This window comes from Varanus komodoensis, unplaced genomic scaffold (genome assembly GCF_004798865.1).
Source record: "Varanus komodoensis strain SLA01 unplaced genomic scaffold, ASM479886v1 scaffold45, whole genome shotgun sequence".
In the NCBI taxonomy this organism is placed as follows: Eukaryota; Metazoa; Chordata; class Lepidosauria; order Squamata; family Varanidae; genus Varanus; species Varanus komodoensis.
The window spans coordinates 4470436-4484226 of NW_025336011.1; the positions used below are offsets into that span (position 1 = coordinate 4470436).

Genomic DNA, 13791 nt, shown 5'->3' on the forward strand with positions numbered 1-13791 from the left:
AGAATGTATTTCAGTCCCAAATTCTTTCATTTCTCATTCACTTGCACCTTCTCTTTCTCTGTCTCTGATAGGAACTGACTTCCTTTCTTTAACTTGACTCTAGGGTGGTGCAAGCAAAGCATAGGGCTTTTTCTTTCCACCTCAAGTTTATCGGGTTTCAGAGGAACTCACCATTGCTGACTACAAAGCACCAAATCCAAGCAAAAGTAGCACGTTCCTATTTTTGCTTCCATTTCACTCAGATGCAGGCTGAGTACAGATGTTAACATTTCCAAAGATGTGGGGAAAATGGTGGTTGTGGCATAGCCATTCTTGTCCTCAGTATCATTTTTGCTATGCTATCTGTTCAAAGCAAACAGGTTTTTGCAGATCTTCAGTGCATGTAAAGCTGTACCTGGAAAAATCCGATTCCTCTTCTCAGAATGAAGATGAAGGCAGATTCCAGTGAGGTGTGTGCAGTGGTTGTGAGTGCTTATTGGCTAATTTGCATGACATCACTGGAACCACACTCCCCATCCCTCCAGTCTCTTGTGCAACTGCTGCAGTTGTGCAACTGCTTGGAGATTTTCTTTGAGCAAATGAATATCGTCTGTACTTTGTCCCTCAGTTCAAAAATGCTGATCACTTATGGATTAAATCATGTGAATGAAGGTGTCTGTGGCCCTTTTAAAAAGGGGAAAGAATTCCATACTGTCCCTTCCACTTTTCAGTGATGGCTCACCATTTCAAAACCATTTTCTAATTTTGTAAAAAAGATATTTTTCATGGAACTGAGTACATATTCTCTCTCTGTAGCATTACGCAGAAATCATCAACTGGCTTTGGGAGGAACAAATAAGCTTTAGCTTAAGCTCTGCCAAGCTATCCCTCCCTTGATTCTGAGCAATCTCTTTCCATTTCTGAAGAAGGGCTGGTGGGTGGAGGGAACATATCAGAAAGTGCGGAAACCACGGCTCCTTCTACTCCATAAAAACAAATCATCGGCACACAGTGATGGAGAGGCTTGCTCGGTGCCCCTGCAGGAAATGTGCTTATTGATGTCATGGAGAGGGGGGCCAGGTTGGAGGGCCTGTAGCAGGCTAGGCACAAGGGCTTCATTGTAGGTGGAGAGGTGAAACATCCTGCAGGCTCTGGTGCCATTTTCTCTGTCCAAGAGCATATCATTCCAAAAAAAAAAAAAAGAAAAAAGGAAAGGAAAGGAAAGGAAAGGAAAGGAAAGGAAAGGAAAGGAAAGGAAAAGAACAGCTGCTTCTTGGCCAGAAACTGAAGACAAAAGAGAGTATGTGTCTGGGTGGATGTAACAGAGTAGTCTGGAGTAGCATTGCAGCGGCTTTTCAGGCTTTTGTTACGAGTAGGCACTCTCCATTTCCCTGAGCTGCGGTGAGAAGTCCCAGGTTCCTAGCTTTTTTGTAATATTTGGCTTCTTTACACACATGCGAGAGGAACACCGGTGGAGGCACGCAGCACAAGTACTTCTCAAAGGCAGCAGCCCTGCTAATCTACATCAGATCCCCAGAGAAAGGTAACTGTGTAACTCCAACAGAGTGGCTAGTTATACGTTGTCAGGAAAGAAGAATTGCATTACCAAAGAAAACGACAAAACGAGACAATGATTTGCATAAAAACTTGCACATGCAAATTTACATGCATATACAAACATTTAGAAATAATTGCCGTGATTAAATGATAGTGCACTCTATCTCCCCGTAGGGCATAGGCTGGCTGGATAGCCCATCAAGTCAAGAGCAGCTTTAAAACAGAGGACTATCCTTTGTAAACTAGGACACCAAACCCCTTCCCATGCCATTCACTACAAAGTGCTCTCTGTATCTTTCCCATCTAACTGACAGTTTTTTCCACACATAGACCTTAGGTAGGACGAGTGGAGGTGTGGGTGATGGGGGAGGAATATAATTAACCACCTTCATGAAATGGCTTTCACATTCCAGAGATGATCTGTGTCCATTTCCCATCCATCAGCTCCTAATCACGAGCCTTCAACCACCCACATCAAGCCATTAATCATCACTTTCTCTAACAAAAGCTATGGGTGCCTTGCGCAGCAGGGCCAATATTTGTAGCAGCAGATAACACCTGCAATGGGATTCCGTGAAAGGGGCGGGGTGGGGTGGGGCGGGGTGGGGTGGGGTGGGGTGGAGTGCAAAATCAGACTAATCCTGCTTGGAGGTTCATAGTCAAAGTTAATTCTCAAGACAGGGAATATCTGAGGAAGTAGCTTAGCTTAGCTTAGAGATGTGTGCAAATTGTCTACTGGAACTCCTCATCAGAGAAATGGAGTGGGGTGACTATTTAATTGGAGGGCAGGCAGAGAAATTCTTCAATATATTCTTGGAGCTGGGGCTAACCATTAATTGTGGCAGTAGGATAGCTTCTCTCTTTTACAATGATTTTTGGTGCTGTTGCTGCAAGTGATAAATGCAGCAACACTGTGGAAAGTCTGGCCACCATTTTACATCATCCACAGGGAAAGGATGGTTATAACATCAACAACAAGAACCACATCAAAAGAGACTGAACAAAATTCTGCAAAGCAGGCAGTGAAAGAAAGAAGCTGTTTTAGGCTTGGAGAGTGGAAGAGAAGCACATTCTGACTTCTTCCACCAGCCTGCATATCTAGGGCTTCCCAGGAATAACTAGACTGAGACTAGCCTGGCCCATCCTATGGGAAGACCATCCTGGTCCAAGGACCTTCCCTTATTTTTACATCACTGTAGAGTGCTTAAATGCACTGTCACCTGTACAGTATATGAATCTGCCAAAACCATATTTTGGCTCTGTCCTGCATACAGTGGATGCCTTCCTTGGGCAGGGGGTACTTTGGGACTGGCTCCCTATAGTCAAGGTCATCTTGAATACTGACCGAAACCAAGGATCCATTATTAGCAGCCAAGAAAGATTTTTGGCAGGGTTGATCAGGATCAGCCCAAGACATTTTGCTAACTGACATGACGGGCAAATTGGCATCCTGTCCCATTCTATGTGCAAAAGCTGACCGCCCTAGCAGCTGAATCTTTTTCCAACAGTAGGAAAAGGCAACATTCTCCACCACACCTGGAGGTTAGCTTGGGAGTGTCGGGGACAGGGCAGGCTGCATGACCTATAGCTTTCTCCAACACCTTCCAGCACCTGCCGCCTGGGACAACTTCTGTTTAATAGTAGGGCAGGCCCTGGTCTGACAACTCTCAGGGAGTATCAAAGGGTACACAAAGTGGCATTTGTGTCAAATAGCAATAGAAATTGAGGCAAGGGTAGGTTCAGCCAGGATTTGCTGTGCATCTGACTTCTGCAGACGCGTTTGAAGGAGGTGAGAGAAGACGGAAAAGGCTTCCAGGCCCTGGCAGTGTTAAGAGTACAAACTGTGGAGATTATTCCTTCATCGCCCTCGATCAGGCCCTTGGGGTGTTCTGGACAGCTGTTTGCTATTTTGAAAATGTAAACAAACAGCCATCCATTTTTTAAAGATTTCATTATTCAGCAGTGACAGCAGCAGCAGCAGGGGGAGGCAGCCAGGCTTTGCTGCCCTTGCAACCAGGCCTCTGTGGAAGGGGCAAAATATTTGCTATGTGTGATGCCTCTGGTGTACATTTCCCATCGACAAAGCAGCCTTTGATGCAAAGAGCCCCCTCTGCTTGCTAGTTTCTGAATGGGAACCATTGAATGGTATCCAGCTTTCCTGGCGCGTGGGGGAGGGAGCGCCAACTCTCACATTTGATGGGGAAGGAGGGTTTGATTCTTGCTTGTTTACTGTCCAGAATGTCAGGTAAGAAAAAGGAAGAGCAAGTTCACTTTTGCAAGGATCTCAGAAAAGCCAGGAGCTGGATAGCGGAGGGCAGGGGAGAGAGACTGAGAGTGAATGAACAAGGATTGACTGGTAAGTACTGGAACTAATGGGAGAATGGCGAAGGAGAGTCGAGACAGTGTGAAAAGAGTGTGTAGCTGCTGGAAAAGCAGAAGAAGGATCTGAAGAACAAAAGCTAATGGAAGTTGGGATGAAGCAAGTGTGTATTTCTTGAGGCTGTGAAGCTGGCGCAAGAAGAGGGAGCCTGTGAGGCACTGGGAGAAAAATGTGTTCCTCGCGGCTTAAGATTCGTGGGCAGGATCAGAGTTCCATGTGTGTTCAGTTTTCATCTTTGAAAATCTGTTTTCCACTCCTTGTGAAGCAGCAATATAGGGAGGTGCCTCTGAACATGCATGGAGTGCCTTTTTCCTCAGAACCAAGCAACCACAAGGTCTCACTGCATACTTTGGAGTGCAAGGCTTCAAGGGCAGGGAGTCTGGACTGTTGGGCAGGAACAAACCTGCTTTTTAAAGAACATATGCAAGAGCACATTTCAGCAGGTGAAGACAGCTCTGCAAAATTGGGGTGGCTCTTCTGAGGAGCAGCCATGTTCTGGAAGAATTGGGGTTGTAGTTTCTGTAATAACAACACGTCTTTTAAAAGAAAAAAATTCTTAGGTTCACCAAAGAATGTGAGGGACAGAGAAGAGATTAAAAAGTATTCTTAGTCACTTTTCAGGGTGGAAAAATCTCAGAGGCATTTTATTTTATTTTATTTTATTTTATATTTTATTTACTAGGGCCTTGAGGAACATCATCTTCCTCAGGTAAGTCCACAGCTTTATATTTGTATTAGTCCTGAACTAGAGTTGTTCCTTCTGCGACCTTGCTATTTTTACTCAATGGTGGGGCAAAAACACGTGTTTGTTTACTTCCCTTCAAACTTCTCTCTTTATAAAAGGGGGAAAAGAGAAATGAAAATTATCAGGGAATTCATGTGGGGAAAGTGCCAAAGTGCAAATATTTGGAAACAGCCTCCCAGAAGTGAGGAAAAAAATATTAAATTTGCTGAACTGATGAGGCATGAGAATTAGGTCTAGTGACTTTTTTTGCTGCCTGGTTGAGTCCAGGCCTTGTCAGCAGCCTGAGGCATTCAGGAATGTATCGCCCAACTTTTCTTGCAGGAAGGTAAAGTGAGGAGAGTTGCTTTACTGCTTAATTTCTTCTTCTTCTTGGTGTTAAAATGTAGAGCAGCAGCAGGGGCTCCATGAAAAGGGTGCTCAGGTTGGTCCCAGGAGGGCTGGAGGGAGGAGCAGAAATATTGACCAGATCCAGAAGATTTTTGGCGTGCAGAGAAGGAATGCCAGGCATGTAAGAGTAAGATGGAAAGGGTCGTGCAAGGTGAGGACTGTTAGATAAATTAAGCAAAAGAACAGCAGCAAATAGCTAGATTACTTTCCTTAGACTCTGCCTAAGCACCTATACTGCAAATGTAAACCTGCTTAACTCTCATGGCTTCCACTAAGAAAACCCATGGGGAAAACACTGTGATCAAAATGTCTCAGCACCCTCACAAAATTACAGCCACTGGTTCTCCTGGGGAAAGCCATGACAGTTTTTTTAAAGCAAAACAAAACACTGATAAGTGCATATTTCTGTCGAAATGGTTTAAATGCGAAGTGTCCACACATTCACAGAACGTAGAAAGCATCGCCCTGTTTTGCCCCCTTCCCCAGCCGACCCCCGAACCAGCTTCTGGCCTTGTGTGACAGAAAAAGTCTGAAGAACAACTGGTGTATTTGGATCATTTCACATGCTTTATTTCAGCAGTCAAAATAATTAAAAACATCTCAAATTATTATACATATACAAAATAGGTACAGAATCTTCGGTCGCTCACACTCCCTAGAACTCTTGGTAAAGAGAGGAAGGGGTCTGCTTGCATTGGAAACCCACCAAAAGACAGGGGTGGAGGGTGGGAGAAAGGTGTGGACTGGGAGAGCAGAGAAGAAGAGATGGAGAAGGAGAAAAGGATGCATGAGGACCATGGGCGAACAGGAAGGCTTGGCACAGGAGTTTGCTTGCAGGGTGAAATGAGAAATGGAAGAGGATGGAGGAGACGAACTAGATGAAAGGAAAAAAAGCAAGCAAAAAGGGAATCCACCTGCTTTACAAGAGAAAGACAAACTGCTCAGACCTTGATCCCTTGTAGCAAAGTTTGATTTTTTTCTCATCCTGGATTTTTTGCTTGTTCAAAAAGAAAAAAAAATAGCACCTTTTTGAAAGTTCACAAGCAAGGCCTCAATTTTCCTCCTCCTCCCCACAATAATCTCATTTCTATAGCACCAAATGGCCCTGCTTAGCAACACGCTTCAGGGTGAAGGGAGAGGTTTTTATAAGTTTCATCAGCTCAAAAAATAACTCCATGGGACCCTAAAATTATTAACATAGCTGACTAAAAAAGAAATATATATATATATAGACACAGATAGCACCTTTAGCTAAACTTGGAACCCTGCCTAACTTCCTCCACTCTGCTGTAACCTGGTGCTGGCTTTAAAAAAAAATCCCCCGAAACTACCCCAAAGAACTTGAAAATGATAAAAGGTGAGGTAGCCTTCCATACAACAATAATATACATTTAACATTACATTTTCTCTGTTTTCTGGTATTATTGCCCATTTTTCCCCTTCAGTTGTTCACCGACAAAGTATTTGTAGCTCTTAAACCTATTCTTTGCTAACCTGTTTTACTTAAAAACAAATAATCTCTGGCCTCTTTCAGAGGGATAGTTATTCACCCATTCCTTCGATCAAAGCTAGTACCTTTTTGAAGCCACTCAGTACACCTGCACTGATAAAGTCTTTGTCAAATTTCTTTCTATTGCCGACTGAACAAAACAGAAAAAAATGTACATTTTACATGGCTGAAATAATATTTCAGTGGTATTGCTCTGTGAAAAAAAAACAGAAATATCTCTGCATATAAAAGTACTGGCAGAGAATGATGGCTTCTAGGTAAGTTTTGAGGGTTTTTTCCCCAACTCCAGGTTAAGTGGTGGGGGTGGATGGATTTTTCTTTTTTTTTAAATGGGGGTGTGATGGGCAGGTTCTGCTACTAATTTAGCACTGCTGTTGTTGCTGTGGAAACAACAGATTTTTCAAAACTGGCAGTTGTAATACTTCAGGTGTTGCTTGGTTTGGACTGATTTCATCTTTTTGTATGGTTTTTATATATATATGTCTTTCTGGAATGTGCAAATAGTGGTCCCAAGATATTACAATCTAAAAAAGAAGAAGAGAAAACCAAACCATTCTGTCTTTGGGGGGGTTTAATTAAAAAAAAGTCAAGCAAGTGGATGCACTTCCTTAATTATTTTTGAAAAGTCATTTATTTTTTTGGTTTAATGCTTTTTTTTTGTTTTTTTAACGGAAATGAAAATAGTTTTAGAGATGATGGATAGAAAAAGACACAAATTCAAGTCCATGTGAAATTTCCTTCTTTTTTGGCTGTTTTTTATTTTATTTTTTAAACTGTCAGGTTTCCTTTTCGGTTTACAAGTAGCAGACAGGTCCAAACTCAAAGCCAAATTCCTGGTCTGGGGCACCAATGTCCATGGGAGCCACATCAATGATGGGCAACCGGGATGTTTTTGTTGTCTTGTATTGGATGACTGTTTTTCCCCATTCACCAGTGTGACGCTGCAGAAGAAAGGAGAGCAAGGAGAAATCAGAATTGTGTGTACAACTAAACAGACTTCTAAGGCTCCTGGGGCTGAATTCTTTCCATCATGCACTATACTTCAGTGCACACAAGCATCCGGACTATCTATTGAGAAATGTTTTCTCATATTCATTGTGAAATTGTGATGATGTTAATAATAATAGAATTAATTGCACTGGAGTATCTGCCTGCAACCTTGACTTTCACAGCCCTACATAATCCTATTTCCCTAGCCTCTGGCTCTATGCTTTCATATCCATTGGAATTTTTTGGGTTAATATCCAAGACGTGGTTTGTCTTCCTGGCAATTAATCCCAGTTACAAAGCATGGAAAAAGGATTTAGTGGCAGGCTCAAAGGGAAACGGGTGACCCTTCTCACCTGACAACTAGTAAAACACTGTATTCTATGTTCTAAGTCTGTAATGATTAAAAAGCAGTTGGTACTCATACGAGTCTTACTGCAGGCTGGCTACCCAACTAAAGATCCAAGGACTCACCGTGCAGCCATCCTCGGTGGATTCGTAGGTGAAGCGGCTGTTGCCCTCTGATCTGACCTCAATGTCATTGGAGCCCTGGAGAATCAAAGACTTCTTCAAGTTGCCGGTCTCTTCATCCATGTAAGCCACACTGTTCTTGCAGTGGTAGGTGATGTTCTGGGAGGCTTCAGTGGACATCAGGCGCAAGAAAGTCAGTTGGATAGCAACATCAGCTGGGTTGGATCCCTCACCACCATATTCAAACTGCAAGGGAAGGTGAGAAAAGAAGGTGAGAAAATGCTTAGTGCTCATGTTACCTCTTCTAGAAATCCCTTCCAGAAACCTAGAAAACTTGGAAACCTAGCTGGTCTCTTCAGTTTCTCTCCATGTTCAGGGTGCCTGGTAATAAAGCAGGAAAAGTGTGGTTCATGACAAATTCACAGGAGCCCTCCTTAAGGAGTCAAAAACCTGGGGACCCATGTGATGCAGAGACAAATCTGCAACTGGTTTTTCCAATTGCTCCAGCTAAGTCTCTCTTGAGTTAGCTACCCTAGCATGCCAAGTGGCTTTCGACAACAGACACTGTTTTGACAATCAAGTCCAACTTCCTTCAAGCAGCAAGTCATCTACTTCAACCTCTTTGGCAAAGAGAAATTGCCTTACCCTGTCCATTCTGGCCTACTGGATATCCTTGGGTATAGAACTGGAAGTGACCTCAGGAGATCATCCAGCTCCTTCTGCTTCATGGATCAAGTGCCAAACCCTACCAAATATTTGTCCAAGAAGCTTTTTTAAGACTTATGGCAATACAAATTTCCACAGCCTTCTCAGGGCTCCTCCACCCTTTCAGTTTTTCATATTGTCCAACTTGAATCATTCTGGTCACTATTGGAATGTATTCTTTCTTGCCTAACCTATGGCAGACGTGCTGAACAGATGTAGATTCCTAGTTTCCTTATGGCTTGTCCTGCATGTGCATTAAGGCTACTGTTACGACCCTTCACAATCTCTTTTTCCTATGTTAAATGACCTTGAACTTTGTCCTTAAACAAGGATTCACTGAGCTCTTCTTCCTGGGGGAAGTTTTCCACATATGATCCTTGGGAAATTCATATGAATACCAGCTTAAGGAGATGAGCTAGAACAAACATGACCATGAAATAACTCTCCCCAGTCCCTGCTAAGAGTACTTGCTGTTGCTTAAGCTTTTATGTCTCACTGATGCTTCGTCTCACCTGGAAGCCTCCGTTCATTGATTCGCCAAACCAGACATGCTTCTTCTCGTTGGGGTTCTTACTGATGTACCAGTTCTTCAGGGCAGTCTTAGCCTGAACTGGGTAGACACAGGTCTCTCCAGTCTCCATGTTACAATGAACCTTGATAGCATCAAGATTGCAGCCTTGGTTGGGGTCAATCCAGTACTCGCCTGATAAAGAAGAGGAAGTGAGTGAGTTGATGGAGAAACAATCATGGAAGGAGCAAAAAGACCTTTTAATTCAACCTGCTACTCCAATAGGAGACTGGCCATCCAGGTGTCTTTCCTGCTTTCTCCTCTCCTACAGATTTCTCTGTGCTATGAGTTTACAGATATTGTGCAAGTGAGTATTCTCAAACTATGCACTTACACCTACCAGTTTAAAACAGGCTACCAGATTAAAGGAAAACAAATTAAATTAGAAGATAGAGAAGAAAGGCACAGATTTTAGTATGTATGAGCGGTGAAAGGATATGTATTGTAAAAAAGAGATGGCTGTCCCACCACTCTCCAGCAAGATGGCTTATCTTGGCATATATATCTTTGACCAAGATATATTTATTGTATGTGGGAGACTGGATAGAGTCAGGAAAGAGACTGAGTGACCAGAGTTGGTAGTTATTTCCAGGAACCTTGGCAAGCCCACCTCACTCTTTGACAAAGGCCTAAGCAAATGCAAGTCACACTCTGTAGAGAGATAAACATCTTGTAGAATTATCAGCAGATAATAGGCTGCAAGAATTATCAGCAGAGAACAGGCAGTATATCTGGCAATCTGCTCTGGAGAGAAATCTGTATATCTGGAGGGAAATCCATTCTTGGCCCCTGACCTGAATTCACAGCTATGAGTGGTAATGTGAACAAAGCCCAAGCAGAAGAAGGAGAGGAAGAGAAAGGTTAATAGTAGAAGAGGCATGAATGAAGAGAAGAGCATTATCCAGACTTCATGGCCCTAAAGGGAGTACCACTTCAGCAGTTCAGAGTTGCCTGCACTCACCGCTCTTCCAGTCTCCATGGCACATCTTCAGGTCACGGCAAGTGCGGGCAGGGTTCTTACGGGTTCCCTCAGGGCTACGGATGTTCTCAATCTGCATGGAAAGGCTCTTGAGGGTAGTGTCAACTTCAAGGTCACGGTCACGCATCACATTGGCATCATCAGCTCTGTAGTAGCGGCCATCATGAGCTTTCTCTTGAGGAGGCTGGGGCAAGAAGCTGAAGTCAAAGCCACCACTAGGTGCGCCTGGGGGACCAGGTGGGCCAGGAGGTCCAGGGGGGCCCTGGAAAAGAAAAGGAGTTGGAGGTAAACTTTTCTTCCTCCCAATGCATTTGAATGATAAAACTTTCACGATTTGATGGGATACATACAGCAGGGCCAGCATCACCAGTACGACCACGGGGACCAGGTGGGCCAATGGGACCAGGGAGACCATTCAGACCATCTTTGCCAGCGGCCCCAGCAGAGCCAGGAGGACCCTGTCGAGAAGAAAGAACAGCAAAGCACATTTAACAAGGTATACTGACATTAATCTTGAACAGGATTTTCAGTAGCAATTTGGAAGTTTGTACAGACCCTTGAGGGTTTTCTTTTCCTGCCATTAAATGTTGCCTTTTTCTACACATTAGAGAACTCTACAAACTTACTGCCATATTGCTTGTAAAGACTGTGTTTTACAGCCCAATCCTATGGATGTTTAGTCAAAAGTAGGTCCTGGTGTGTGCAGATGGGTTTACTCCCATACTTTTGCACATAGGACTGTAGCCTCAATTACTTGGATGGCTATGTGTGGCACAAGTATACAGCTTTTTCACACTATAATTGAGATATGGTGGCTGCTGTTTAGTATTTGCTTTATCAACTCCTTGGGGATTTCACTTTCCCCCCAGAGCTCAGTGATTCCTCCCTGGAGTGTTATAACGTCACAAAACAATTATACTTACTCTTGGACCAGCAGGGCCAGAAGCACCAGAGGGACCTTGTTCACCAGGAGAACCCTACAGAAAAGAAGCAATGGTCAATTCAACTAGATAATCATCCTGGAAGAAGGAAAGCTGTGGTCATACTTGTAACAGTGAAGTCACTATACAGCCTGGAAGTGGCCTATTATTCAGACATGTCATGTTAAGTCTCCTGGCTGTGCTCAATGGCTCTGTCTCTAATTGAGACCCCACATGCCCCCCCCAAGTGGAACTACTACATTTGCTCAGCACAATGGAAAGCATACACATGTCAATCTTTTTTTTAGTGCTGAATGGAAACCCTTCAGCAATATGATTTCTAGTCCCTGGGAGGAATAAATAATGGAAATAAATGCATGCAACCAGTTGTGGATGCATAAAATATATTGTGCATTTTCAGAAATGTTGGATAAACCTTTTGCACTTGGGAGCAAGAGGCAACCAAACAGCTACTGTATAAAACACAGACTGCTTTTGGGTTTTAGAGATCTAAAGTGATTTGTCATCTCCTTGTAGCATTTTTCCATCTATGTAGTCTACCTGACAAAGTAGTTGAGTGTGCCATACTATCAATGGACACTGAAGAAATCATGGAAAACTAATCTCTACATATCAAAAAAAGATATTTACTTCTCTCTCAGTGTGATGGGCCCAAACCTGCTTTCACTATCGATCAAGACTATTGACCAGTGACAACTCTGCACCAAAAAATGCCTCCTGCTTTGGGCCTCAGGACAACTCTACAAAATGGCAGGCCTTGCCTTCTGATGATAGGGCATAGCAGGGTGGATGTAAGTGTAAATGACAACAAGGAAATCCTTGTGACATTTTTGTTTTAACAAAAAGTGTGAGAGATAAACAGCCTTGGAGAGGGAAAAAAAAAATCTGGAGATACCTGGGAAACAAAGCACTACAAACTTTTAGAGCAGCAAGACTTGTTTAATTAATTGGTGTAGTTAACTGTAAATGAAAAATGATTTACTGGCAAGAGTGACAACAAATAAAATGGCTTTAGGACTCTCCAAGAACCGAACAGATATGGAAGGCCCCTCCTTGTCCCCCACAAGATTGAATCAAGATGATATCAAAGATGGCATTTCCTTGTGGAAACAAACTATTGCTTTTGTTTCTTGCAGAGGAAGTGGCTGGAGGATTGGATTAAGGGCCATTTGTTTTTGAACTAAATGCCTCTGGAGAGCTCATAAGTAGGGCAAGATGGGGGACAGCTGTCCCCTGTTATTTGTATTCAGTTTGCTTCTGTACAGGCAAGTTATAGTTATATTTGCTATTGGTAGGGCTATGCTCCATAAATATGTCTAATACTTTTTAAAAACCATCTGAAAGAGCTGTTCTGGGTGGGTCTACTTAGACGTAAACGCCACTGAATTCAAGGAGCTTTACCTTAGGGTAAGCATGCTTAGGACTATAGTCTTAACCTTGGAAGGAAGGCTGGTGTTCCAAGACTGCAAAGTGCTGTCAGCTAGCATTGTGCATTCGGACATATATGACTTGAAATCTCTGTGAGAACATTTAATGCTTTTGTTTAATTAATGAAGGCTGCAAGCTTAAATAAGCGAGAGCTGCAAATTGTTCATGGCAGGCAGGTCTGGGGCTTTGCAACATGTGCGTTTGTTCTACATCAAAAAGGCAGGATTTATTGATACTCACAGGGGGACCTGGGGGACCCTGGAGACCAGAGAATCCTCTGTGACCCTTCATGCCTCTGTCACCTTGTTCACCAGTCTCACCCTTGTCACCACGAGGACCTTGAGGGCCCTGGAAATGCAAACCAAGAATTAAACATTAGTTTTATGGGCTTTCAAAAGCAAAAGCAAAACAAATAGAAATAAAAATTGGTGGAGCCAGTGCATGATGTGGATATGATGAAATGCAGAATTATGTAAGCCGCTTTGAGTTCTTTAAAAAAGAAAAAGGTAGGATATAAATCAAATAAATAAATATGAAGGTGTACTATTAAAAGTTCTTTTTTTATCAGTCTTCTAAAGAGATAGCTCTTTTAAAGATCTCTCTTCTAAAGATAACACTGATCTATGGACAACAAATATTCTATTATATCAGGTCAGCTATTATAAAATAGCACCCATTTTGAAACAATCTTAAGAGCAATGATTCTAGCATATTTATATTATGTAATCCTTTCATTTTGTAAGGAATGTGGTTAACTCCAAACTTACAGCAGGACCACGAGCACCAGCAGGGCCAGCGGGACCAGCAGGGCCAGCAGGACCCTAGAAGAAAAGAGAAAGGGAAAATGCACATATCATTAATTAAACATTTTCATGCAGAACTGGGCATGTAGCCTGTTGCTTTACAACTCAGTCCTTGTAAGGGTGTGTTTTCGTGAGAGCACAGAAACAAGCACTTGTGGTCATTTATTATATTTTACCCTAGGAGGAGCAAAGCATTTTTAATGATGAGGCAGTGCCCTGGATTTCTTTTTCTGCTCCCATGACTATGAAATTAAGCAGATATCTGGGGTTCAAAACAGTATAGATAAAGATTTGTTGGCAAGAGCCATCAGCTTAAAGCCTAGACTATATTTCGTGGCCTACGATAGTCTG

General features: G+C 42.8%; 2 protein-coding genes across 2 annotated transcripts in view; one reads left to right on the forward strand and one right to left on the reverse strand.

Annotated features, from left to right (window-relative positions):
- The window catches only part of SGCA (sarcoglycan alpha), a 32167-nt gene extending 24101 nt beyond the window's left edge, over window positions 1-8066 (forward strand). The window contains exons 10-11 of the mRNA XM_044444643.1: window positions 4599-4625; window positions 7987-8066. The gene's annotated coding sequence lies outside the window, so the exon portion shown is untranslated. The remainder of the gene's footprint in view (window positions 1-4598; window positions 4626-7986) is intronic.
- Window positions 5595-13791, reverse strand: part of COL1A1 (collagen type I alpha 1 chain) — a 41359-nt gene continuing 33162 nt past the window's right edge. Inside the window, exons 44-51 of the mRNA XM_044444642.1 lie at window positions 13405-13458; window positions 12878-12985; window positions 11192-11245; window positions 10619-10726; window positions 10251-10530; window positions 9234-9424; window positions 8020-8262; window positions 5595-7499 (exon numbers count right to left, since the gene is read on the reverse strand). Of these exons, the coding sequence (XP_044300577.1) occupies window positions 7353-7499; window positions 8020-8262; window positions 9234-9424; window positions 10251-10530; window positions 10619-10726; window positions 11192-11245; window positions 12878-12985; window positions 13405-13458 (1185 nt within the window). The 3' untranslated portion in view covers window positions 5595-7352. The remainder of the gene's footprint in view (window positions 7500-8019; window positions 8263-9233; window positions 9425-10250; window positions 10531-10618; window positions 10727-11191; window positions 11246-12877; window positions 12986-13404; window positions 13459-13791) is intronic.